This window comes from Phocoena sinus, chromosome 6 (genome assembly GCF_008692025.1).
Source record: "Phocoena sinus isolate mPhoSin1 chromosome 6, mPhoSin1.pri, whole genome shotgun sequence".
Taxonomy (NCBI): Eukaryota; Metazoa; Chordata; class Mammalia; order Artiodactyla; family Phocoenidae; genus Phocoena; species Phocoena sinus.
The window spans coordinates 10,803,311-10,831,285 of NC_045768.1; the positions used below are offsets into that span (position 1 = coordinate 10,803,311).

A 27,975-nucleotide genomic window follows, 5' to 3' on the forward strand; every position below is an offset into this window, starting at 1 on the left:
TCACAGGCAGGAAGCTGAGGACAGAGCTGTGGGACCTGGCAGTGTAAGCGGGAGCACCAGGGCCAGGGCCTCCACTGGAAGAAGAGAGAGGCTGAGGCCCCTGGGAGTGGGTAGTGGTCTAGATGCTGCGTCTGTCCCTCCGGGGCCCCCGGTTGGGCCTTTCAGAGGTCCCCAGGTAGAGCTTGGAGGAAAGTTCCCATGTAATGTCTCTAGAAACCTGGGAGGAAAGTACACCCTTTGGGCTGGGCTGGCAGAGAACCAAGATGGGGACCCACCCTCCCAATATGGGGACGGGGCTGGGAACTGGGGCTAAGGGAAGACCTTGGGTGGGATTCTGGCCTGGGTGACCCTGGCAGTCTCCCTCTCTGAGCCTCAGTTTCTCCATCCGGAGAACACCTGCAATGCCGGGGATGGGGGTGGTGGGGAGTTGGGGGGCGCCATGGACTTTCTGGAGGGAGGGGCAGGGGCAGGCCTGTGAGGGACACACAGCTGGCAGCCTTCACTCCCCCGCTCTTCTTGCTAGGGCCACCTGAGTGGGTCGCCTGGTGGGGCGGGGGGCGGGGGGGGGGCTAGGGCATCGGAGGGCGGGACGCGTTGGGTGTTCCTCCGAGGCCGAGGTGGAAGCGGCTCCGTTGCTACGAGCGGCCTTAGCAACGCACCCATTCAGCAGAGACAAAGGCGCTGTCGCTTGAGTGCAGAGGCACCGCTGCGGCTCTCTTGTTCCCACAGACGCTGCGCCTGCGGGGGCGGGGCGGGGTGCTGGAAGCCGATGTGGGGGGGGTGGGGGGGTGCCTCTCGGCCCCTTCGGAACGCCCACCGCCTGCAGGGCGCCTGCGCCCTCCAGGCAGGCCTGCAGGGGCCGCCTCCAGCCCATTTTGCAGAAGGGGAAGCTGAGACTCAGAAGGACTGGGACACCTGCCAGGGGTGGAGGCCAGCTGGGGGTCTGGGGTCATACAGACCTGGGTTCAAATGTGCCTACGCCTACCCCCACGTGACTACTGCTGTGCCTCAGTTTCCTCATCTGCGCGGGTGGGGGCCCTGACCCCAGCTCTGCCACTGACCCTGGCTGGTCAGGGCTCCTCTCTGTGCCTCAGTTTCCTCATCTGCGCGGGTGGGGGCCCTGACCCCAGCTCTGCCACTGACCCTGGCTGGTCAGGGCTCCTCTCTGTGCCTCAGCTTCCTCATCTGCACAGTGGAGGGCGACAGCAGCCCCCTTTCCCCAGGTCACCACATGAAAGGAGTCAGCAGATGCCCGGGTTTAGCACAGAGCTCAGCCCCGGTCAGAGCTCCATAGGCAGGCCTCTTGCTCTGGTGGGAAGGAATTCCCTGCTTGGAGGGCTGGGCAGTGCTAAGCCCGCCCCTCATAGGCTTGTCTCTGGTTTAAGACTGTGGGAACCCAGGCCCAGAGAGGCTGGCAGCGACCAGGGTCCCTGAGGCTCCCCTCAGGCCAGGCTGAGCTCTCCTTGAGCGGGGCCTAGGTGGTCCCGGCCCTGCCCTGCTACCCACAGGCCCCCCCATCACGCACTTGCTCCTCACCGGGTTTGGAAGCCTCTCAGACCACCAGGCCTGGAGCCCGGCAGCGCCGGCCTGGGAAGGGGTCCCAGACTCACTCCCTAAGTAAGCCTCTCCCCAGAGCACTGCATTATCACTGACAGAGCCCACAGGGCGCTAATGGGGGACTTTCAGGCACCAGCAAGGAGCGGAGTGAGGGGAAGAGCCCCTCAAATTGTGGGAGGTCGGCTGTGGTTGCTTCTCAAATCACTTCCATTCCGGTACAGTGGGGCTGAGGGGGTGTCGGGACGCCAAAGGGAAAAGGGGAACCCCCTGAGGTGGGAGCTACACCTGAAGCCCTGAATGTGGTCGGCTGCACGGCCTGAGGACAGAGGAGGTCTGTCGGGGGGTGTGGGCCCCGACTCCTGCTCCCCTTGCTCTGGGGGCCCTCGGCTACCCTGGTGATGACTCTTCTACCCCCAGTGGCCTTGGCATTCAAGTTCTGCCAGCCGCTCCCAGCCCCCTTCAGCCTGGTAACTGAGGGACGGGCCCTCTGGATCCCCAGGGGAAGCCCCACCCCAGGCCCGCCCTGGTCCCTGTGGTTTCCCTGACCCTGCCGGTCACACTTGCTAGCCCCTCGGCAGAGTCCTGCCACCCCTGCCCCAGCCTCACCGGTCTTTTGGGTTCTGCAATGGAGGAGAACGCTGTGGGGATCCTGGGGCCGTGCGTCCCTAGAAGGGGGAAAACACTCGAGCAGGTGAACTTATAGGAGGCTGAGGCAGGAAGCTCTCTCTCTGCTCCCCCCACTCTGGACAGGAACCTCATTATCAAAGACCCTAAGAATCCACTCAAAAGTTTACCTCATAGATTAGCGATGAAGAAACTAGGGCCCAGAGAGGGAAAGTAACTTGCCCAAGGGCACACAGCAGGGGAAGTAAGAGCTGGGATTTAAATTCCTGGCCTGACCCTTAAGTCATTCAACCCGTGCCCTATCTCAGGGCCCTGAACCTCATCCACCTACCTGCCTTTGGGAACCTTCCACATTCCTTCTGCATGGAAACCCTGGGAAAGTGACCCTGGGCAAGCTCTGCCTCTGGGCTGGGCACCAGGGACCCTTGTTCCCTGGTCGTGGCGATGGGAGGAAAGGAGCCTTTTCTAAGCCGTCCCCTTGGTCCCGTAGTTGCAGAATTCCCCAGGCCTCAGTCTCCTTGTCTTTAAGATGGGCTAATGGAATCTGCCGAGGCCCTCCTAGCTCAGCCCGAGCACTGGGGAGACCGACGCACCAGGTGGCACTTGGACTTGAGGGTGGTGTGGTCTTCTTACCTCTAAGAGCCAGGTGTCTTCAGGGTGGAGCCAAGACTACTGGGTTGTCACGGGCCACCTCCCAGGGACGTGAGGGCCTAGGGTGGAACCCCGGGCCCGCGGGACAGGAGCGAGCCTGAAAGGAAAGGGCGTCAGTGCTGGGATCCGGCCGTAGGTGGGACCTCCCACCGTCCCACCCCACGGACCCCCGGCCTGCCCACCGTGAATGCCTCCGCTGCTGCCTTCTCAGTCATCCTCTGCAGGACGCTCTGGACTTGGAGGATGGGGCCAGAGTCAGGGTTGGGACCTTCTCCTGACCTCCACCGGCCAGTCGCAGAGCCCCCTGCAAGTAAGCCCTGCCCGCCTCCACCCACATCCCACCCTCCAGCAGCCAGTATCCCCTGACTTACCTCCCCGTGTTGTAGGCTGCATAGACCAGGAAGATGTATGGCCCCCTGGGGACAGACCCGGAGTGAGGGTGGGTGTCACTACCTGGGAGCCCCATCCCCTTTCCCCCAGTGTCTGGCCTGGCACCGCAGCAGACACACCTCCAGAGACATTTAGACACAGGAGGATGAACACAAATCCTGCCCTGCCCCCCAGTCTGCCATGGGGAGCAGGCAGTTGTGACATTCTGTGGCAGAGAGAACCAGGAGGGGCCTTGCCCCGCTGGACCCCCTGCCTTCAGTCTCTGGTCAAGAGGCAGCTGTCTATCCTCTGCCCTCTATCCCTCTAACCCTCTGCCCTCTATCCCTCCAAGCCCCACCCCCCTGACCTGCCCCATCCTCACACCCTCACCATGTTGCAAGGGTGGGGAATGGGAGAGGCGACACCTTCCGGAAGCTCCAAGGCTAAATCAGGTCCAGGGACAGCAGACCCTGGTTGCATTCTGATTGTATCTCTAGCTGAGTGCCTCTCTGAGCCTCTGTCTCTTCATCTGGAAAGTGGGGAGGAGGCCAGGACTTGCTTCCGTCTGTGTGTGAAGGACTCAGCACAGTGGCTGAGTCATAGCTGGCTCCTTCCCACACATGCGAGGACCGCGACGGCCTCGCAGCTCACAAACCACCAGCACACTTGGGGTGACACTTGACCCTCACAGCAGCTCCATGGTTGCGGGTGGGGGGATTCATTCTCCCCATTTGATGGAGAGGGACCCTGGGGCCCAGGGTAGGAGACAGAGCAAGAGTGTGACTCAGCGGGTAGCACGTGGAGCCTAGGACTTCCTCAGGTTCCCCCTGGACAATGTAACAGTTCTTCCCCAGGAGGACACAGGTGAGGGGACATGGGGTTCCTTGAGGCCCTCTAGTTTCCCAGGGCTGAGAGCTGGAGCCCCAGAGCCTGACTACTCCCCCTGGCTCCCAGGCACCAACTGGGTTGCTACCAGCCCCAACTCTGCCCCTAAGACAGACTCTGGGCCTCCCAGCCCCCCACACCCAGCCTCTGCTCTCTCCAAAGCCCCTGCACAGCCTCCCCCATCCTGTCTCCTTTTACTCACTCCTCACACCCAAACAGATGCACTCCAACCCAACCACACCAGCACCTGCCTAACATCCTCCAAGGCTCCCTAGTACCCCTGGGGTGAAGTCTGAGCTCCTCGCAACAGCTCTAGGGACCCTGCACAGTCTGGCCCCCATGTTCCCTCCTGTCCCCTTTCTCACCAGCCCTCCCAACCCCATGTCTCCCTCCATCTGATCCCACTGTGCTCCCCTGACTTAAAACATTCTTCCCCCTCTCTCCACCCAGAGTTCAGGTATTAGCTGAGAATCACTGCCTCCAGGGAGTGCCCATTCTGCCTCCCCATACGGCCCCGACTGCCCCTTAGCCTTTCAGCCTCAATCGTGCCCGCTGTGGTTGTGTGGTTTTGGTGTCTGTCTGTCCCTCAGGCTGAGACCCCCAAGGGTGGGTTCCTCGATCTTGAGCTCCACCACTTTCCCCAGTATGCAGCCCAGCACGGGAGGCGCCGGGGAAGTACATGCTGAATGACCGAATGATACAAATGTGCTCACGTTCATGGCGCTCCTGATGTGTGCCAGGTGTTATGCTTTGCCCTTTGCAAATATCTTGCCGGTGGAACCCCAGAACGGTCCCACGAGGTGGAGAATATGATCCCCCCCTTTATATAGATGTAGAAACTGAGGCCTGTCTCAACTTGTGCAGGCCTCCCAACAACAGTCTCAGGCAGGGTAGGTGTGAGCTACAGCTAGTTGCAGAAGTGAGGCACTGCTCTTCCACCACAAAACCTGGCACAGGGGCCAGACGGAGACAAATCACCAAGAGTGAATGAATGAGTCAGAGCAGATTTCAGTCCCTCCAGCCCCAGGCCTGCTCCCTGGTCACCTTGGGCAAGTCCTGCCCAGCTTACGCCCAAGACAGAGTGAGAGAGGGACGGGGCTGGAGGTGGGGCAGGGAGAGAAAGACATGGAGAGACAGCAGGTATGATGGAAGAGAGAGGAGAGGGAAAGGCCAGGCCTGGGGAGGGAAGCAGCCGGGAGGGACCCAGAGAACACAGCTCTGAGCCTAACTTGGGGACCTGCCCTGAGACAGTCACAGGAACATCAGAGTGGGCCCAGGTCTCATGCCTTCTGACTCCCCCATAAGGCAGCCTCTCCCCTCCTTTACCAGACCTGAAGGTCTGAGGCTGGTTGGGAGGGGGCAAGAGAGGTGACACTCAGAGAGAGGGAGAAGCAGGGTAAGGGACCAAGAGACAGCGGGTCAGAGCCCAACAGAAGGGGAGATGTAGAGAGAGGCCTGGGAGGAGCCAGGTGGGTCCATGCCAGAGGAGGCGGGGACAGGGACAGGAGCCTGTGACAGAGCCTGAAAGACAGAGAAAGAATCCCAGGGAAAACTCAGAGACAGAGATGAAATAATGAGACACTGGGAGGGAAAGGACCTGCCCTGAGAGGGAGGCAGACAGCGTGGTGATGGTGGCTCTGGCTCCCTGGCTGCAGCTCTGCCCACCTGAGGGCCACAGGCAGGGATGGAGCTGGAGTAGTTGTCATAGCAACAGGATGCTGCTGCCCTCGCCACTCTGAGGCAGGGTGGAGAGACCTGGGTAGGGTCCCTCTGCTAAGTGGGCTGAGCTGGAATTCCAGCCCGCGGAGCTCTGGGAGTGCAGGGCTTGGAGGAAGGGCTTCTCTGTGTCCATCTCTGTCTCCAGCTGCTCAGGCCCCGCCAGGTCTCTGGGAGCCGTGCTTCTTTAGGAAGAGCGTTGGAAGCCCAGTTTTTCTTCACTCTCCCGGCCCCTCTCTGGGCACAACCTCCATCCTCCCTGAGCAGTCTGCACCCCCCACCTCCCACCGCCCCTGTCCTTTCCCCTCTCCATTCCCATACCTGCCTGGTAGAGAGTGGCGAGTCCCCAGGGCCCAGGGGGAGAAGACAACATGGACCAGGACCCCAGAGACCAACCCCCTTTGCACCCTTCCTTCTTCCTGCCTCATCCCTCCCTTAACACTTCACTCCCTGGTCTTGGGCATCGTCTGCCTCCCCAACTCATGTCACCTCCACAAGAACAGGGCATTTTGCAGCCTCCTTTGCTGCTGTTTCCCTGGCGCCTAGCACAGTGCCTGGCCTCTAGTGGGCATTCAAAACATCTCGTAGGGATGGATGAATAACTAACTGGATGAGGGTGCCCCTCCTGACCCCAGCTCCCTGACCCCAGCTCCCCACCCCCACTCCCAGCCTTGGCAGCTCTTCCAGGAACCAGGCCCCTCTGCGATCAAAGCTGGATATCCTGATGGCTGAGAACACAGACTCTGAACTTGGGCCCCAGCGCTGCTCCTTCCTACTGTGAGGCCATGGAATCTCAGTTTCCCCGTTTGTAAGGCCTGTTCAGAGGTATAAATATAATCCTGGTCAGGACTCAGAGCACGTAGGCATCCATCAGCAGGAAGCCCAGCTCTGGGACACAGGGACCCTGGACAGAGTTTGCACTTGATTTCCCGAGCTTGTCTTTGTCAATCCGTGGGACACCTCACTTTTCAGCCCTGAGAGGGACCTGGGCTCGGCAGAGCTGGGAGTGGGGAGTGCAGACAACAGGAAGAGGTGCTGGGGGGTACAAGGGAGACTGAGGGGCAGGGCAGGGCGGGGGCGGATTGGGCCCTCCTTGGACTGACCTCCCTCCCAGCACTCAGCTCCCAGGGCTGTGGCTGTTTGTGTCTGTACCTGGGTCCCCCATAGATCTGCAAACCCCCTGAAGACAAGGGCTTAGTCTGACCCATCTCTGTGGCTCCAGGACACAGGACCTGAAAGGCACACAGGGGGGTTCCTGTGGTCCCATGTTACTGCTTCATTTATGTGGGTCATGTCCTTCCAGCCAAAACCTTTTCTGAACTGTTGTCCTCACTGATGGAGTAGCTCATGCTGCCCCACAGTAGGCCATCCGCAGACCCCAAGGGGAGAGGTCCCTGGTGTCCTGCACCCCCATCCTCGGCTTCCTGCCGAGGCCGGAAGTGGCTCTAGCACAGCCTGGGGACTGGAACTTCTGCTGCGCCCTTGAGCGTCAGGGCATGAGGCATCTTAGCCACCCCCTTTCTGGGCCTCAGATTCTTCACCTGCCAAATGGGCCCCCAAATCCTCCCTGAGATACTGCTCTTTGATTGGAGGTTTGTTTCCACTCTCCCCCTCACCCGCCCTCCCCTTGACAGTGTCCCCGAGGCTGCTGGTGACTCCCATGACAAAAAGGACACTCCCTCCCCAGCCCCCTGACAAACCAACCACGCCCTCTGGGCTCCAGTGCATGGTGGAGCCCTGGTCCCACACGGGCCCTGGGCCCGGAGGTACCTGCAAGGAATTGAAGCCCACGGTGGCATAGGCCCAGGCCGGGCTGAGGTGCACCAGCATGCTGACCAGCCAGGTCAGGCTCAGGACGGGGAGCAGGACCAACACTGGCTTCACGGCGGCCCCACGGGACAGCAGGCTGGACTGACGGAGGCCAGGGGGCCAGGGGGCTCCCCACGGCGTTCTGGGGAGGGCAGCCCTTGGAAGGTGCCTGGAGAGGGGTCGGGGCTGCAGACTGGAGACTGAGGCTCAGGACTTAGGTGTAGCTGGAACTTTCGGCTGGACCTGGTGGCCCCTTCTCAGACACCCAGAGTGGCATGAAGTAGGGGTAGTGGCACTGGGGAGATAGGGTCCCAGTCCCAAGCAGGGCTCAAAGGAAGGGAGTGGCAGCTGTCCAGGGGGAGGGCTGAGGCCTGGACAGTGGGTCCAGGGGGCATGGAGTCTGGAAGGGGACCCCTGGGGCTGCCTGGCTTTTCAGGCCCCACAGGCTTGGGCTACCCTGCCCTTGGCAGAGGGGCGGTGGTGAGGAGGAAGGCTGGGGGGTGTGCCCGCTCCAGCAGGATACGGTCCTGGAGAGTGAGGGGGATTCTTGGCAGGGGTAGAGACCTAGATTCTCACCCTGAACCTGAACTTCTAGGGACTGCCTGACTTCGGGGTCTCCTCTACCTTGTCCCCACCAGGCCATCAGTGCCTTCTGCAGGTGAGTCCCCAGGACAGTGGCTGGTGTCCACACCCCACGTCATATACACACAGGCTCAATTACCATCCGCCCAGGTAACACGCATGGGCACAGACTTCCACACGCCCACACGCATGAGCATGTGTGCACATGCAGCACAGACACACTGCAGACATATGCTCATTTACAGCCTTGCACTCATAAGCACACGTGGCCACACCTGGCTCCCCCCACTTCTTCCTGACTCCCCCAGTCTGGGGCCTCACCACATCTGGATTGGGATCTGCCGCCGCACACAGGGCTGCGAGCTCAGCGTGCGGGCACGGCGGCAGGCCCTGGACACGGTGACAATCACCACACAGACCAGGATGCAGGTATTGGCCTGGAGATCTGGTATCAGTGGGGGCACCCTCCCCCTTCACCGACACATCCCTCCCCTGCAGGGCCCCCAGGCCTGCCCGCTCACGGTCAGCACGGGCCCCACAAAAGCCCAGATGGCGTCTGTGTGCACATTGAGCCGGCAGTGCCCAGTGGCCACGTAGTCATGGGGGGACACGGCCAGGGTGATGGCCACGATGGCCACAGGCACGCCTAGGGGAAGAAGAGGTGACCTCAGGACCGTGTGTGTCTCTTGGGAGCCAGTCCCCGTCCAGAGCTGCATCCTCCAGCTGTCCTATAGTTGTGGGCGTACTGGCAGCACTGGGAGATCCAGGGAGTGGGGTTGGGTGGGCCTGATATTTTGGGTGGCACTGGAGCCCCGAGTAGTTGGGGAGCGGAAGAGCTGAGATTGAGTCGAGGCCTTAGGGCTGAGAATCAACAGAGTTGGAAACTGGCGATTGCCGTGGGGTTAGCTGGCTTCAGATTAGGGAGGCAGTGCCGGGGGCTAGGGAGGCAGTTGAAGTGGAAGAGGATTAAGAATTGGAGCTGGGGGCTTCCCTGGTGGCGCAGTGGTTGAGAGTCCGCCTGCCGATGCAGGGGACATGGATTCGTGCCCTGGTCCGGGAAGATCCCCCGTGCCGCGGAGCGGCTGGGCCCGTGAGCCATGGCCGCTGAGCCTGCGCGTCCGGAGCCTGTGCTCCGCAACAGGAGAGGCCACAACAGTGAGAGGCCCGCGTACCGCAAAAAAACAAAAATAAGAATTGGAGCTGGGTAGAGTTGGAGGTCGACGGAGCTGAGTTTGTGTCAGACACGGGCGCTGGCCACTGGGTGGCGCTGGGTGCCGGTGGAGGAGGGTGTTGGGCGGTGAGTGTTGGACATAACAGAGGCCACGCGAGGCAGGGTGGAGGGGAACAGAGGAAGAGTGGGGAGCAGAGGGCCCTCACCCCAGCCTGTGGCGTAGCAGAGCGGCTTCCTGGGGCCCAAGCGCATGCGCACAGCCACCACCTTGCTGCACAGCGGCGGCCCTTCCGCCAACATCCAGGAGAAGACGACCAAAAAGAGGAGGTGCGTCACTGCCGTGACGGCCACACACGCCACCTGTGTGGGAGGGTGGGGGCTCCCCACGGAGGCCGGTCATGGGTGCGGCCCACCCTGGGTCCCCTGTCCGTGCCTGGCGTTGCCAGCCCAAAGCAGTATGAGCGGGTAGGGTCTCGGGGCAGCGCCCTGGGCCCAGCTCCAACATTCAGGGTCTTTCCTCTCTAGGCCGTACTCCTCCCCGGAAATGGAGCCAAGTGAAGATATGGGGGGCAACCTAGAAAAGGCTGAAGGTGCTTTCCCAGGCCCCCCTGAGCTCACAAGCCACCTGCTGGCCGCCCACCTTGTTGGCCTTTGCCCACTCGTTGGCCACGAGGAAGCCCTCGGCGGAAGCCGGGGAGAAGGTGAGGTTCTTGGGGACTGTGGCTCGTTCTGACTGGGGGACCCCGGACAGGCAGAGGAGTTGGTTAGCAAGGACCCCCCACCACCGCCTGCGTCCCGGTGAATCGACCAGTGAAGGAGGAAAGGGCGGTTCCACAGGGGCTTCTCGGACCGAGGATGGACACCCACCTGAGGAGGGACGTGGAGGCCCACGAGGGGAGGGGCGGGGGGGGGCCCAGGGTGCCAGGCAAGGTGGTGAGCTTGCCTCACCCGGCCGCCAGGAAGAGCAAGAAGGTGGTGGCGAGGGCACAGGACACACCGCAGCTCACAGACGAGAGCGTCCTCAGCAGGGACCCCCCCCCCGTCGGGGCCCCTCTGTGGGAGGGACAGAGACCCCGGATGACAGCAGCCCCACCACCGCCCTGGCCCGGCGGGACACTCGCCCGCACCCCCCACCCCCCACCCCCCGGCAGCTCCCAGGCTCCTCAACCGCCTTCTCTGCAGTGAAGCAGGGATGGCCAGGCCTGCACGCAGCAACTTGATAATGAGCATTTGCATGCCCTCTCCTGCTGGAGAGGGGCCCAGCTTTCACGGACTCCTCAGATACCGAGAAGCACTAGACTGTAAGTGACCACCGACATGCCCATGGGGAGGAGAGGTGGCATGTGACAACCACCCACTGAGGGGGAACAGGGAGCTGGCACGGATTACTCACAATGTGTCCGATGTCCACGCTCTGTTTTTACAGGAAAAATGCATTCGGTAGCATGTTTTCCAAGTGTGCTCCCGAACAGGCCAAGTGACCCCAGCATTCCTGGGCTCAGGCACCGTCTCACTCAACCTGAGTCCCCTTCTTGTCCAGCAAGCCCACCTTGCTTGGCCTCCTCCTGGAATTTGGCTTCCCCCCAAGGTTGTAAATGCTAATGCCTCTCAGGGGCCTGTCTTTAGTCACGACTCATTTTACTTCTAACCTCACCTTGGCCATGGCTTTACCTACTGGCTCTTGGGGCCAGCTGAGACCCCTCCCGCCCCGAGCACCGGACCACAGACCCCACAGACCTGCAAACCAATTGCCCACCTGTGCCTCCTTAGACGAGTCCCTCATCTCCCGGTGGCCCAGGTCACCCCTCCTCCTCAGCCAGTCTTCCTCATCTCCCCACTGCTCCCTGGCCCAGGGCCCCTCCCCTCTCCTAGGCCAGGCCCGCAGCCCCCGAACTGCTTTTCCCCCTGGGCCCCCACCTCAGCCTCACTCCCCGCACCAGCGGCCTCCCTCATGTAAATCTAACGCCTGCTTCACACTCTTCCACATCTGCCCTCTGCAACAGGACCACGATCCAAGCGCGTGGGCCTGGCCTTCCAGGCCTGTGCCATCTGACCCATGCCTACCTTGTTCACTGCCATCCCCTGACCCCGGGCATCGCACTGGAAGCCCCAGACACATTGCAGTTCTAGAACGTAACTCGTCTGCCATTTCTAGCCTCCTTGCCTTTGCTCAGATGGCCCTCTGCTTGGAATGCCTTTCTGTTCAACTCCTGTGCATCCTTTAAAACTTGGTTCTGACATCACCTTCCCTTGCTCCCCTGCCCCCTCCCCAGTACTCACCTGGACGTCATACACCTGCAACAGGACGGCGCTGTGGTTGCAGAAGCAGGCGGTTGAGTCCTGGTACAGAGTGGTCACGGAGCAGCCAGTGGTGGCCCAGGAGCCCCCTGAGTCTGGACTTGGGGTGAATAGTGAACAGAGGGCTCTTGAGATGGGCTGGACATGGGGCTGGGGGACAGGTGGCAAGCAGGGGAAAGCCTCTCCCCAAAGCCTGGGGTCCCTCAGTGCCCTGCCTCTAACCAGCTATGTGACCTTGGCCAAGTCACGGCCCCTCCCTGGGTCTCAGTTTTTCATCTGTAAAATGTACTTTTCTCAGGAATGGTAGGAGGATGGGGATGATACCAATGATCACCATTGATTAACTGCGTTAATTACTAAGCAACAGTGATTGATGTTCATTCCCTCATCAACTCTAACACCCATTCCACAGATGAGTCTCTTCCTAGGTACCCCACAGAGTAGGCTTGCATATCTACTATGATAGGGAGCTCACTACCTCCTGGGTAACAGGCTCTCCTGCCCCAGCTTGTCCCCAGTTGAGTGGGGCTTGGAACCACCCCTGCAAGGAAGTTGGTGAATGGAGGCCAAAAACATGCTTGAGTCCTGTCTCATCCTCAAGTAGAACGGACGTTTTCTTTTTTAATTTTTAAAATTTTTAATTTTTATTTTTTGGGCCATACTGCAGGGTATGCGGATCTTAGTTCCCCAACCAGGGATGGAACCTGGCTCCCTGCAGTGGAAGCACAGCTCTTAACCTCTGGACCACCAGGTAAGTCCCTGGATGTCTTTTTTTTTTCAAGTGCCTTATTTAAAGAACTTGGGGGACTTCCTTGGTGGTCCAGTGGTAGAGAATCAGCCTTACAACACAGGGGACGCAGGTTTGATCCCCAGTCACGGAACTAAGATCCCACATGCTGGGGGGCAACTAAGCCCGTGTGCCACAACTACTGAGCTTGTGTGCCTCAGCTAGAGAGCCCATGTGCCGCAAACTACAGAGCCCACGCCCTCTGGAGCCTGAGCACCACAACTAGAGAAGAGAAAACCCGCACGTCACAACTAGAGAGAAGCCCACACACCACAACAACGATCCCGCATGCCTCAACTAAGACCCGACACAGCCAAAAATAAATAAAAATTAAAAAAAATAATAAAGAAAGAACTTGGAAACTCACCCGATGCTGAAGTTCCAGAAAGCACAGACAGGATCCACCAGCTTCGGAGGGAAGGCCTAAGGGCAGCCAACAGGGACACGGCAGGTGTGTGAGCACGTGTGGGCAAGGAGAGAGGCCAGACGATGCAGGGGGATGTGGAGGCCTCCTGCGTTTGAGGGACCAGGGGGTTGCCCAGCATGGGTCGTGGGTGCAGGGACTGGAGAAGAATGCCGGCAGGGCGGCAGAAGGAAGGTGACGTGAGTAGAGTTTCAGGTTGGCATTATGGTTAATATCGAAATCCTAGGAACAAGCTAACAAGCTAACAAACCACTGTGAGTCTTCCCTTCAGGATGCTCTGCCTAGTAAGAACACACAGGTCTCTATCTACTGTTGGGGAAAGAGCTCGCTATATATATATTTTTAACATCTTTATTGGAGTATAATTGCTTCACAATGGTGTGTTAGCTTCTGTTGTTTAACAAAGTGAATCAGCTATACGTATACATATATCCCCATATCTCCTCCCTCTTGCGTCTGCCTCCCACCCTCCCTATCCCACCCCTCTAGGTCGTCACAGAGCACCGAGCTGATCTCCCTGTGCTATGTGGCTGCTTCCCACTAGCTAGCTATTTTACATTTGGTAGTGTATATATGTCCATGCCACTCTCTTACTTCGTCCCAGCTTACCCTTCCCCCTCCCCGTGTCCTCAAGTCCATTCTCTATGTCTGCGTGTTTACTCCTGTCTTGCCCCTAGGTTCTTCAGAACCATTTTGTTGTTGTTGTTAGATTCCATATATATGTGTTAGCATACGGTATATGTTTTTCTCTTTCTGACTTACTTCACTCTGTATGACAGACTGTAGGTCCATCCACCTCACTACAAATAACTCAATTTCTTTGCTTTTTATGGCTGAGTAGTATTCCATTGTATATATGTGCCACATCTTCTTTATCCATTCATCTGTCGATGGACACTTAGGTTGCTTCCATGTCATGGCTACTGTAAATAGAGCTGCAATGAACATTATGGTACATGACTCTTTTTAAATTATGGTTTTCTCAGGGTATATGCCCAGTAGTGGGATTGCTGGGTCGTATGGTAGTTCTGTTTTTAGTGTTTTAAGGAACCTCCATACTGTTCTCCACAGTGGCTGTTTCAGTTTACATTCCCACCAACAGTGCAAGAGGGTTCCCTTTTCTCCACACCTGCTCCAGCATCACCATATGTTTTTCAGTACAGGAAAAAGCTGCCTGACATTCTGCATAGTAGGAGCCCATTTACGGTTAAAAGAAAAATAAGGTTCTATGTAATTGTGAAAACACATGCACAAAAGGTCTGGAATCAGACACACAGCCAACTTAACAATAGTTAGGTCTCAGTTTGAATGTGTTATAATGAACATGTTAGTTCTTTTGTAATGAACAATGACAACACTATGGACTTTATAAGATGTCATCAAGCAGAAAGAAGACATCAGGTGGCAGGTGGTACCTGTCCCAGACCAAGCAGGGAGGCAGCCTGAGCTCAGGACTTGGGCTATTTGTCCCGACTGGGGAGGGTAACAGCAACATCACCTCACTAGAATATGATACTTCGCGTTTTGCAAAGTACTTTCATGTCCTTTATTGTTGTTGATATTCATAGCAACCTAGGGGACAGGTATAAATTTATGTAATTTCAGATGAGGAAGGTGAGCCTCAGAGAGGGGAATTAACCTCTTCGAGGTCACACAGCAGAGAGCTTAGACTGGGTTGTGACTTGGTCGACTCCATGCTCCTCCCACACTCAGTGACGTTGCCTCCAGAGAACATATTATTCCTTGGGTTGGCTGAATTATTACCACATGTATTCATTCACTCATAATATTTTTCCTGGGTCTCAGGTACTATGTTAGGTGCTGGAACACAAAGAAAACCTGCTGTTTGCTTTTAAAATGGATGATTGTTACACCACTGGTAGCATTTTCAAGTGGTACAAACTGAAATATCAGTGCAGCTTATGCACTCAAAAGCCACAAAACTGTTGGTGTCCAGTATGGTGTCCAGTAGTTCCATACCTGGCCATATATCCCCAGGAGACAGTCACCAGAATCAAAACATATTATAAGTGAGGATTTTTACAGGGTTAGGCAGGGTTAATTGTAATAGAAAAAACTCTGCAGATACTCTGGATGCATGGAGGGGAAGGGGTCAAGTTCATTTTGGACCATCCCCTGGGAAGGGGGTGCGCGGTTCTGGACTTGGCCGCAGTCAAGGCCTACGCATTGCTAGGATCAAGCAGCAGGTGAGAAAGGACAGGATGGCAGAGGGACATCTGTGACAGAGACAATGCAGAAAACACCTGTGGGGAAAATGAAAAACACAAATGTTTACATGGCTCAGCTGAAAGCGCAAGGGCTTTGATTTTGCAAAAGGGAAAATATATATATATATAGTATTATGTACCCAGAAAAAGGCTGAAGGGAAACACATGGAAAAGTTTAGGGCAGCTATCTCTGGGTAATAGGATTTGTCTTCTTTATCCTTTTCTACATTTTCCAAATTTGCCACAGTGAGCAATCCCTTACTTTTATTTATTTTTCATTTTAATGTATTTTAATTCATATAATTAATATCTAAATACAATCTCAGAAGTTAGTTGTTTGAAAATATAAACAAAATTGGTAAACTTCTAGCTAAACTGATCAAGAACGAAAAGGCAAACATCATTATAAATCCTACACATGTTAAAAGGATAATAAGTGACTATTATGAACAACTTCCTGCTAGAATTGAACAACCTAGATGAAAGGAACAATTTCCTTAAAGGGCACAAATTACTAAAACCATCTCAAGAAGAAATAAAGCACCCCAAACAATCCTATATCAGTTTAAGAAATAACTCATACTTTAAAAACTCCCCACAAAGAAAACACCAGGCCCAAAAGACTTCACTGGTCTTCACTGGCCTATCAAGCATTTAAGGAAGAAATAATACCAATTCTGCAAAACTCTCTTAGGAAACAGAGGAGGAGAGAACTCCCAACACATTTTATGAGGTTAGGATTAACCTGACACCAAAACCAGAGGAAGACAGTATAAGAAAACTACAGAACATATTACATATTCAAGAATATAAACAAAAATCTTTAACAAATATTAGCAAATTGAATCCAGCAATATATACAAAGGATAATACACCATAACCAAGTGGGGTTTATCCCAGGAATCCAAGGCTGGTTTGACATTTGAAAATCAATCAATGCAATTTACTATATTAACAGAATAAAAGAGAAAACCATATGATCCTATCAATGTGGAAGAAACATTTGGCAAAATTCAATAGCCATTCATGATAAAAATTCTCAGCAAAGCAGGAAGAAAAGAGAACTTAATCTGACAAGGGGCATCTACAAAAAGCCCACAGCTAGCATCACATTTAATGGTTCAAGACTGAATACTCTCCCCCCTAAAGTTAGGAACAAGACAAAGCTATTTGGTCTCATCACTCCTATTTAATGCTGAACTAGAGGTCCTAGCCACTGCACCAAGGAAGGAAAATCAGAAAAAAAAAAAAAAAAAGACATGGATTGGAAAGGAGAAAACAAAACTCTTCATTTGCAGACAACATGATCAGGGATGTAGAAGATCCTAAGAACTCTATAAGAGAGCTACCAGAAGTACTAAGTGAGTCTAACAGGGCTGCAGGACACAATCTCATTATATAAAAATCAATTGTATTACTATATACTTGCAATGAACAATTTAAAATTGAATTAAGAAAATAATACCATTTACAGAAAAGGGTATATCTAACAAAATACCTTCAAGACCTGTACCCTGACAACTGTATATCACTGCTGAGAGAAATTTAAGAAAACCTAAATAAACGTAGGGATATACCTTGATTAAGGATTGGAAGCTTCATTGTTAAGATGCCAGTTCATCATCTTATTTCAATTTGAGAGATTTAATGCAATCCCAATCAAAATCCCAGCAGGTGTTTCCATAGACATTAACAAGCTGATTCTAGAATTTATATGGCAATGTGAACACCCTAGGCTAGCCAAAGCAATTTTGAAAAGGAAGAACAATGTTGGAGGACTTAACAACCTGATTTCAAGGCTTACCATACAGATACATTAATCACAACACTATAGGGTTAGTGTATAGATCTCTGGAACAGAATAGAGAGCCCAGAAACAGACTTACACATATATGGACAATTGATTTTCAACAAAGGTGATAATTCCATGGGAGAAAGAATAATCTTTTCAACAAATGATATTGGAATGGGATGTCTATATGGAAAAATAATGAACTTCAACCCCTACCCAACATAATACACATAAATGAATTGAAATAAATCATAGGCATAAATGTAAAGGTTAAATGATAAACTTCTCTGAGAATATCTTTGTGACCTTGGGATAAGCAAGATTTCCTAGATAGGATGCAAAAAGCATAAACCATGCAGGATAAAAACTGATAAACCAGACTTGATCACATTCAAAACTTATCTTCCAAAGACACTGTCAAGAAAGTGAAAAACAATCCAGAGACTAGAAGATATTATTCAGAAAACATATAGCTGACAAAGGACTTGTATTCAAAATACATAAAGAATTCTTACAATTCAATGATAACACAAATAATTTAAAAATTGGGAAAGAACAAAGCAGGAGGCATCATGCTTACTGATTTCAAACTATATTACAAGGCTATAGAAGTTAAAACAGTATGGTATTGGCATTAAAAACATACACATAGATCAATGGAACAGAATAGAGAGCCCAGAAATAAACCTATGCATATATGGTCAATTAATTTATGGCAAAGGAGGCAAGAACATACAACGGGGAAAGAACAGTCTCTTTGATAAATGATGTTGGGAAAACTGGACAGCCGCAGGCAAAAGAATGAAACTTGACTACCATCTTACACCATACACAAAAATTAACTCAATATGGACTAAAGATTTGAACTTAAGGTCTGAAACCATAAAAATTTTAGAAGAAAATATAGGTGGTAAGCTCCTTGACATAGTAGAAACAAACAAACAAACAAAACAAAAAACCCAAACCATCCCATTAAAAAATGGGCAGAAGATCTGAATAGGTATTTCTCCAAAGAAGACATACAAATGGCCAACCGGTACATGAAAAGATGCTCAGCATCACTAAACATCAGAGAAATGCAAATCAAAACCACAGTGAGATATTACCTCACACCTGTTAGGATGGTTATTATCAAAAAGACAAGAAATAACAAGTGTTGGAGAGGATGTGGGGAAATGGGGACCCTCATACACTGTTGGTAGGAATGTAAGTTGGTGCAGCCGCTATGGAAAACAGTATGGAGTTTCCTCCAAAAATTAAAAATAGAATAAAAATTAAAAATGCGATCCAGAAATTCCACTTCTAGGTATCTATCTAAAGAAAATGAAAATACTAACTCAGAAAAGATATATGCACCCCCATGTTCATGGCTATTTACAATAGCAAAGATATGGAAGCAACCTAAGTGTCCACTGATGAATGAATGGATAAAGAAATTGTGGTGTATAATAACGGAATGTTACTCAGCCATAAAAAGAATGAAATCTTGCCATTTGCAACAACGTGGATGGAGCTCAATGGCATTATGCTAAGTGAAATAAGTCAGAGAAAGAAAAATACTGTATGATCTCACTTATATGGGGACTCTAAAAAAAAAAATCAAGCTCATAAATGCAGAGAAGAGATTGGTGGTTGCCAGTGGTGGTGGGGCAGGGGCAGGGAGAAAAAGAGTGAGGGGAGTACAAAGATAAAATTTAAAAAGCGAGGATCTATATGGCTTATGTGTAGAAATCTCAGTAATCAGAAAAGCAAACAGCAGACTAATGCAAAATTTTGGGAAAAAAATAATAAAGAGCATTTCCTATTAAAAAAAAACCAGTGGCTCATCTTGAAATTTATTTAATTAAAAAAATGAAAATTGGGGAAAAGATTTGAACTTATATTTAACAAAGGAAGATATATGAATGCGCAATAAGTGTAGAAAACGATGCTCAAAATCATTGGTCTTGAAGGAATTGCAACTTAGAACCACAATGAGACATCAGTACACAACCATTATAATGAACAATATTAAAAAGGCAGTTAAGGATGTTAGCAAAGGTATGGAACACTGCAATGCTCACACACGGCTAGTGGGAATGTAAGATAGTACACGACTTTGGAAAACAGTTGGACAGTCTCTTAGGAAGTTAATGTATACATATATTTATCATACAACCCAGAAAGTCCCCTTTTCGGTATTCACCCAGTAGAAAGAAATCATATGTCCACAAAAATGCTGTATATGAGTGTTCATAGTGGATCTATTCATAGCAGCTCAAACTGGAGACAACTCAAATCTCCATCAACAAGTAAATGGAGAGTCTTCCCTGGTGTCGCAGTGGTTAAGAATCCACCTGCCAATGCATGGGACATGGGTTGGAGCCCTGGTCAGGGAAGATCCCACATGCCGCAGACTCACTAAGCCCATGCCTGAGCTCTAGAGACCGTGAGCCACAACTACTGAGCCCGTGCGCCACAGCTACTGAAGCCTGCGCACCTAGAGCCCATGCTCCACAACAAGAGAAGCCACCACAATGAGAAGCCCGCACAATGCAAGGAAGAGTAGCCCCCGCTCGCCACAACTAGGGAACTCTCGCAAGCAGCAACAAAGACCCAACGCAGCCAGTAAATAAAATAAAATAAATTAATAAAAACACAAGTAAAAGGAAAAACAAATTATGGTCTATCCATATAACGGAGTTCTACACAGCACTAATGAGGAGTGAATTACTGAAACAGGCAACAACGTAGATGATACTCAAAAATACCACCTGAGCAAAAGAAGCCAGACCATGGCACACACTGTATGGTTCCATTTATATGAAGCTTTAGGAAAGACAGACAATCTAGAGTCACAGAAAACAGAGCAGTGATTTCCTGGGTCAGAGTGGGGAAGGCTGACGGGGAAGGGGCACGAAGAAGCCTTTTGGGAAGGTGGAAAAGTTCTATATCTTGATTGGGGCAGTGATACATGAGTATATACACTGGTCAAAATTCATCAAGGTATACACTTAAAATGGATGTTTTAGTATATGTAGATTTATATACCTTAATGAAATTGATTTTTAAGAAGGCTTGAGATGATATACAAAAGATATAAGCTGTGGGGGCTGTGTGTGTGTCTGGGATTGGTGTTTTTGAGCAAAGGAGACTTTAGCTTTCTCTGAAATGCTCTAAAGCTTCAAAAGCGAGAAGGAATTTGTGTATTACATATAATGAATTAAATGATGTATCTTGGTGATCTTTTCTTGTCAATTTACAGCAAAATACCTCATTCTTTACATAACTTCAGCTGATATTCCATTTTATAGCTCTATAAGGCTAAGTAATCCCCTATTGATGGACAGTTAGGTTATTTTTATGCTTATGAAGCATACTGCAGTGCAGGTCTCTCATATCTCCCTGTATTATCTGATGGGAACCACCAGTTTTTCAAGTCATGCAGACCTATAATGAAATCCCAGCTCTGCCACTTATAAGCTGGTGCCAGGCACAGCACCTCTTCCAAGCTCACTTTTGTGGAATGGGCAGTTGGAAGATTAAATGAACGCTGCTTATTTAAGGCACCCGCCATAAAGTAAGTGTGCAGTGCACTACTGCCCTTCCCCCTCTCTCGAGGACAATGGGATGGCTTGTGGATGAGTATTTTTCTTGAACATTTTAGACCTCGGTTGTCCAGTGAACAAATACTGGGATGTAGCGGGGGGCACCAAACCAGGATAACTGTACCAGGTGGCTGTTTCCCACAAGCATCGCCCAGTACCTGCGCCCAGTGTTGCAGGTGAAAGGTCACAGCCGTGTTGGCCTCCCCGGTTTCATCCCACACCTCAGATGAGATGATTGCTGACCCCACCTGGGTGCTTAGGAACCTGTGGAGAGAAAGGGAGCTTTTAAGGGCACCAGGTATCTGTGGGGGAGAGGTCATACATGGCTGGGGTCATGTCACCCACGCCCCTGCAGAACAGATGATACCCTCTGTGGAAAAGTCCTGTGCTGGGAATTAGGGCAGCTGGGTTCCATTCTTTCTGGTAATTTGAGTAAGCCCTGTTCCCTCCCTGAGAGTCAGCACTGAAGCCAGGACCCCAGGCAGGAGCTGGGCCATGTTCCCACCAGCCCATCTTTGTCAGGCCCAGAAATCTGTGTGTGTCAGGGGGGAGCAGGTTTGGCCCTGGGCTGCCAAGGGCAGATATGCCTAACAGAATGGGGGCTCTGGGAGGGGATGGGGGCCTAGCCTTCCCTGGTGAGGGAATCCAGGCCCTCAGCTGCCTGCTGGGTGGGACCCACTCACCTCTGCATTCTGCTTGCCTCTTCAGAGGTGTCAGGGGCCTGGGGCTCTTGGCCAGGGGCCCCCAGGGTGTACTGGAAGACACTTGAGCTGAACCAGCTGTGGATCATTGTGACTCCAGAGAGGCCTGGATGAATAGAAGGAGGCCTAAGACCCGCCCAGTGACTGAGCAAGCACCACAGGTTGGTCCTGAGGGAAATGCTCTGCCCACCTTACACATAGGGAAACTGAGTCTCATAGAGGTTAAATGACTTCCAGAAGATCACACAGCTAATAAGTGGCAGAGTCAGAATTTCAACCAGCCATAGTTGATGTGCTTAGCCTGCCGGCTCCAAAGCCCTTTGCCCCTTATCCTAATCCTCCACCCCTGGGTGGCACCGAGGGAAAATGTGTGGTTGAGGGGAGGAGACTAAGTGAACACTTACCATGTGGTCGGCGCTTTAAGCTTATAACAACCCGAGGCGAGTACTAGTAATACAGTTTTACAGATGAGGAGGCAGTTTTGAAAGGTGAGGTGACTTATTCAAAATAGCAGAGCTAGCAGCTGTGAGGGCTGAGGTTTGACCCAGACCCCAACAGGACCCCACCACCCCTCTCCCTCACCCACCTTTCCTGAGGAGCCGCCTCACTTCAGCAGCAGGGATGAGGATGTGGCCAGGCCCCTCTGGATGGCCACCAGGCATCGTGAACACTTGGCCCTCCGTGCTGGTCTCCCTTAAGCGTAGGCTCCGCAACTCCAGGCCTGGGAGCAAATGGGGCTCAGGGGCTGGGCCTCAGGAGGGAGGTCTTTCTGCTGGGCTGGCCGTGCTGGCAGGGTCTGCTTCCCCTCTCCCTGCCACACACCTAGGAGGCCACTATTCCTGCACAGAGAGGTTCAGCAGCTTACCCTAGGTAAGTCTGACTTCTCCAAGTCAGGGAGAGGGGGTCACTGAGAAGGGGGTCTCTGGGGGGATGGGACATGAATATTAATGAGCTGCCAGAAGCCACTGGGCACCTGAAGGACCCAAGTTCTGCCTGAAGTTCCACCATAAGTGCTACCCCACTCAATCTACAAACACTCACTGAGTGTGCCCTTGGGTCTGAACCTGAGATGCAGAAATGACTCAGAAATAGCCCTGGCACTCAGGTGCTATTATGTAATTACCATAAAGGCGATAAAAGATATGTTCAAAACACTGGGGTAACAGAGGAGAGAGGAACTGTCGGGAGAGAGCTAGAACTGGGGAGGCTTCCTAGCAGAGCTGGTGCTCAAGCAGGGTTCTGAAGGATGTATGCGAGTTTGCTAGGAGACCAAGAGAGAAAGAGTATTCTGGATGAAGGGCACAGCATGGACAAAGGCAGGAAAGAGAATGGAGTATCTGTGGGAGTCCGAGGACTCCCAGTGACCAGGGCTGAGGAGGATGTGTGAGTCCAGGCCCCACCCGGAGCCCAGATGTGTGGGACGGGTGGTGGGCAGGCTCACTGGCATGGTGGTGCTGGATGTGCGTTCGGGGCCGCTCAGAGGTCAGCATGGTGCTCAGCAGGGGCGCCAGGCACTGCTTGCTTGCCACCAGGGCCTTGGGTCCGCCCACCACCTGGGAGGAGGCCGCAACTCAGCCCTCTCTCAGACGCCACGCCCCACAGCTGCCTGCCCTGACCACTGCGGTTAACAGGATCTCAATGATCTGTGAGGTGGCCTGCAGGCTCCAGACCCTCAGTGGCTCTGCAGGGCCTCCAGGATCAAGTCCTGGCTCCTCAGACTGACACTTGAGGCCCTGCCTGGTGAGCCGTCTCCGGCTTCTCCAATGCTCTCCTAAGCCACGTCATCCTTTAGTCAAGCTGAAGGCCTCACAGTGCTCTCTGCCTGCTGGCAGGTTGCTTGCCAACCAGGGTGCACTCTGAAGGCAGGGCCGTGCCTCCTGCTTCTTTGGTCTGGCTCAGTGTTAGATCTCTAACAGGTGCTCAAGTTTTAGGTTCCAAAAAGGAAACCACGCGGGGTGAGGACAGAACAGGGAGGGGGAGCATGCACTAATGGGACGCCTCCTCTGTGGTGGGCAAGTCACCTGATAGATGCCTACTCCTCTCCATTGCCTAAGCAAGGCAGGTATGATCACCCCCATTTTCCAGGGAAGAAATCTGAGGTTCACAGTCCAGTTTTCCACAGTCTGCCATGGTGTCTCAGATCCCCAGTAAAATGTGGGCTTACACATCCCCTAGGATGGGGAGCATCACCTGGACAGGCGAACGTTCCACTGAACCAGCCTCCTGTGTTGTGCCATCCCCACCCCACCCCCAAGCCCAGTTTTGAATTCTGTCCTGAAGTCACAGGGGGACCATGTCTGCCTCTTAAGCCCCAGAGCTTTTCAGGCAATGTTCATGACCCCTCGTTTTCTCCCTCTCTGGGCTGATGACTCCCAGGCCTACAGCCACTTCTGCCACGATGAGATTTCCAACACCCTCACCATCTGTCTCTTCTGTTCTCCATGGCTGAACACTCAGCAGAGAGGACCTCCTGCTTACGGTGGTCAGTGGACTGTTGGATATGGGAGGCCCTTATTGACTAGTGGCTCTTAATTTTTAACGCAGAAGTTGTTCAAGAGCAGTTGTATGTGGAAATTCAACTTATAAAACAGAAGAAGGGCTTCTCCTGATGGATGGAGAGATGGAGTTCAGAGATGGGTGCTGACTCGCCCGTGGCTACACAGTCGGTGGCAAGGTAGGAACCAGAGCCCAGGCCCCTGCCCCACCGAGCCCTGCCAGCCTCACCTCACTGACTGACAGCCACGTACCAGCCAGCTGCTCCTCCAGGACCAGGCTGGCCACAGACATGACGGCCTGGCCCAGCTGCTCCCAGGGCCGAGTCATGGGCTCTGGCTCCCGTGTCCCAAGGGCTGCCACACTTTTCAGGAAGTGCATGACAGCCAGCAGCGCAGCTGGCCCCAGTGGAGCTGTCTCCTTTGTCAGGACTCTCTCCAGGATTCCCAGGAAGCTGGAGGCCTCGGCCAGGGACAGGCCTCTGTGGACTTCAGAGAGAGAGGGTCAGGGAGGAGCTGTGGAGCAGAAGAGCTGCTGACTGCTGGTCTATCTCAAGGGGACCCCCGCAAGGGGCTGTACTTGGCCTCTGCCAGTCTTCTTGGGGGGTGTGGGTCTAACTAGTCACAAGCCCCCAGCTCTCAGAGGCTCCAGAATAGGGGGCATGAACCACCTTAATTCCTGCACACACATTAGGTGGGTGTTCCCTTTACAGGTGAGGACACTGAGGTGCAGGGATGCCACCCACAGTGCCCCCAGACTCTCCAGCCCCCTGGGAGGGGGCTCACCACAATGGCATTGGCCAAGGCATTGACTTGGCTGATAACATCCTGGCCAGACCATGACTGGGCGTCCTGCAGCTGCTGGTAGGTCTCTGCAAAGGAGTGGGTGCCAGACTGAGCCCTGGGCAACATCCTCCGCAGAGGTGCCCCATCCCCCTGTGCCGCTTGGGGAAGAAGCGCACACTGACGGCTGTGTGTCTGGAGCCTTAGGTGTCCTGGATGGGGAAACAAGCAAAGAACGGCAAAATCGCCTGCTCGAGGTGACTCCCACACAGCTGGGATTCACCCCCAGTTCCGTATGGCCCCATTGTCTGTGGTCTAGACTCCGTGGAGGCCCCCGAAACTCTGAGAAGATTCTGAATTCCCAGGCTGTGCCAACTGCTCCCCCTCAGTCTACACTGGTCCATACCCAGCGTCCCCTTCAGCAGAGCCCAAGGCACAGCCGGACAGGGCGCACCTGTCCAGTAGCAGCAGAGGAAGGGCAGAGGCTGCAGGCAAAACAAAAAGCCCTCGGTGCGGGGTCCAGGGTCCTACGTAGGGCATTACTCTGAGGGCACTGGCCAGGGTGGGAGAGATGTCAGGGCCGCATCCTGGCTTCCCATCGGTCGCTGTGACCCACAGCCCGTTCGGGCCTTGAAGGCGCCTGCACACTTGAGGGGGCGCCAGGACGCGCGGTCCCGGAGTTAGGGGGCGGCGTGGGAACCTGGGAGAGAAGTGCTGCAGCCAACACTGGGAGGAGCAAGGTCGCCAGGGGGCGAGCCAATTCAGGCTGCTAGGACTGGGCGGACACCCGAGGTACTGGAGGCCTGGAGAGGGCGTGGCCAGCGGTGGGCGTGGCCCAGTGGGCAAGAGGTGGGCTGGGTCCCCCAGTCGGAAGGGAAGCGGATGGGAGCCAGGAGGTTGGGGGTGGAGCCAAAAGGTGGGCGGGGCCTGACAAACAGGAGGCTGGGCGGGCCGTACCCAGACAGAGAAGCTGCACCCGCACCGGCGGTAGCAGCGAGGGAGTGACGTCCAGGGCGCCCAGATCCCAGCGGAAGAGCAGGCCGCCGGGGGTACGGCGCGCAGGCCCGTGCCCGGTGCAGCTGCGCGGGGCTCAGCGCCCGGGCCCACAGATGGAAGTCGGTGAGGTTGCCGCTGAAGGCGTCACGCGCCTAGAAGCCGCCGCCCAGAGAATCCTGGTCCTGGCCCAAAACGGGGATGCCGCCAGGTGGCAGTGGGTGGCTCGCGCCCAGGCCCCGCGCCCCAGCTCGTCGCCGCCCGTCGGCAAACAGCGCCCAGCGCCCGCCGAGCTGCTCCCACGTGGCGCGCACGTGGTGCCAGCGGCCATGCGCGCGAAAGGCAGTGCGGAAAGGCGCGTGGTGCTCGCGCACCGCGAGCGCCGCGTGCACGGCGCCGCCCGGCTCGGCGAAGGCGCGCAGCTGCAGCGCGTTGGCCAGCGCGGGTACAGCCAGGGAGAAGAGTGCGGCCGCGTCGGATGAAGCGGCGTTCCACTGCACGTGCACGCACGCTGTCAGCGCCCCGAGCGCCGGCAGAGGCGTCCAGAGCCACGCCGCTTGGACCGCGGTCCTCTCGCCGAACGTTAGTGCGGCCGCGGTGTGCGCGCCTCCGGGGACACACGGGCGTCGACCTCAGTTTCCCCAGCTGCGCACACCGTCCTGCTTCTGACGGCCCTTTGGCGCAGCTCTAGGGCCCCTTCTGGGCTTCTGGTTACACCCTCCCCCTGGAAGGAAGAAATGGGGCTCCAGTGCCCGTGCCCAGGGGTCAACCCTCTACTTTCAGTCCAGGACAAGGGAACCTGAGATGCGATGTGGACTTCCTCTGGGCTCAATCCACAAGGACTGTCACGGTGGGCTGCCATCTCTAGGACACCAAAGCCCCCTCCCCCCAGCCCCCACTTCCCAGGCCCCGGCCCACACTCATGCCTCTGTGGGGGTCTTTGCAGAGGGGCCTCTCTTTTGCCCACCCAGATGGGGTCAGGCAGCCGTGGAGCGAGGACCGCATCTGGGTGCTGCAGTACTACGTGGCCAAACCGCTGCTCACAGGACTCTTGGGGCTGCCACCAGCTCAGCCGCTGCCCTGGGAACTTGCATACCTCATCTGCGGTCTCCACTACCTCTCCAGGGGCCACTGGAGCTGCAGGGCGAGAGGAGGGTCAATGTGGGAGAAGTGTGTGGGCATCTGACCCTTGCAGGGTGAGTAGGGTAGGCAGGGCCAAGGACACTGAGCTTGGAGTCATTTGGGGCTGGATGGGGCTGAACCCTAGCCATGCTCTACGACCTAGCAAGTTTTGTCCCCTTGCTGAGCCTGTTTTGTCATCTGTATAGTGGCAGGAATGAGATGGGCATGAGTGATGCTTTCAGCCCAGGGCCTGTTATAGGGGTGCTGAACTAAATGGCGCCTCCTCCCTTCCTCTGCATTCGAGGCCGGTGTAGCACATGGGCCACGGGCTGGCTGAACTGGGGGCGGGCAGAGCCTCTCTGTGGCATCCCTCATACCAACCTGTGACCCAGGGGTTCCTTGATTCACCTGGGGAGTTGGAAGGGGTCCCAGAGAGACTCCTTATCTGAGAGAGAAGAAGAGAGGTGGGGTCTGAGTCAGGTCCCCACGCCCATATGTACAATTATTGAATGCCTATTGTGTGCTCCAGTGGGGTGCAGTGGAGGCTGCAGGCCCTGCAGTCAGACCTGGGTTCACCCAGAGGGTGATCTTGGGCAGGTCACTTCATTGCCCTGAGCCTGTTTCCTAGCATCCGGTGGATGTTTTTATTTCTATGTCAGGGGTTTAGCTTGTGTAACCTTTGCAGTTACCTCATGATGTGAGGTGGCCACTCGGAACCCTAGCAGCTTTGAGTCCCCTTGGCCTCCTCCCCTACACCCCTCTGCCTCCCAGAAGTTCAGGTACCAGGAGGGCAAGGAGGCAGTAGCACCAGGGGGCCATTCTGGATCCAGCAGGGGCAGGCGAGGAACAGCAGGAATCACAGGCGTGGCCAATGTGGACTGGGGAAGGAAAAAAGCACAGGAAAGCAGCTCACTGTCCTGCCTGCCTTGCTATGCTACCCACTCTGTCATCTCACCCCTTGTTTGGCTCCCAGACCTCACTGGGCTGGAAGCCCAGGGTGGGATGGCCCACCCAGTGGGGATGACATTTACTGCACAAAGGGATGGTCTCCAGGAGCCTCTTCCAAGACCGCAGATGGGAAACACTGTAGCCCTGGTGAGCTGACAGGGGGTTGGGGGTGGGGAGGAGGGCAGCAGCTGTCCACGGGCCAGAGAGTGGTGGAAACAAAGTGCAGGGTCTCTTGGGGTGCGAGGGGAGGGAGGGAGAGCGAGCTCCAGGCCCTGTAGGCTTCCTCGTGTTCTTTGGGCTTCTCAGTCTGGCATTCAAGGTTCTGCTCTATCAGGCCTCTGCTGAGCTCTCTGGCCTCACCAGTGCCACCATTCCCCCGTGCAGCCACCTTTTCCCTTGCTCCCCAAGCTGCTCCCGTTTCCCCAGGCAGCATCCCTTGTCCAGACCTTTGGCCAT

The 27,975-nt window shown here is 54.4% G+C and overlaps 1 protein-coding gene across 1 annotated transcript; it reads right to left on the reverse strand.

The window, feature by feature from the left end:
* On the reverse strand, positions 1–27,975 carry ADGRD2 (adhesion G protein-coupled receptor D2). The gene is given in 29 exon segments (XM_032633848.1): positions 1–74; positions 488–542; positions 660–738; positions 2,164–2,222; positions 3,015–3,070; positions 3,208–3,248; positions 6,955–7,034; positions 7,573–7,694; positions 8,516–8,630; positions 8,715–8,839; positions 9,571–9,724; positions 10,005–10,114; positions 10,320–10,415; positions 11,641–11,757; positions 12,921–12,961; positions 20,019–20,026; positions 20,639–20,744; positions 21,164–21,287; positions 22,623–22,734; positions 23,906–24,172; positions 24,175–24,189; positions 24,460–24,545; positions 24,911–25,009; positions 25,414–25,507; positions 25,509–26,056; positions 26,368–26,586; positions 26,949–27,011; positions 27,380–27,449; positions 27,880–27,975. Coding segments are annotated over 29 exon segments (3,231 nt in total).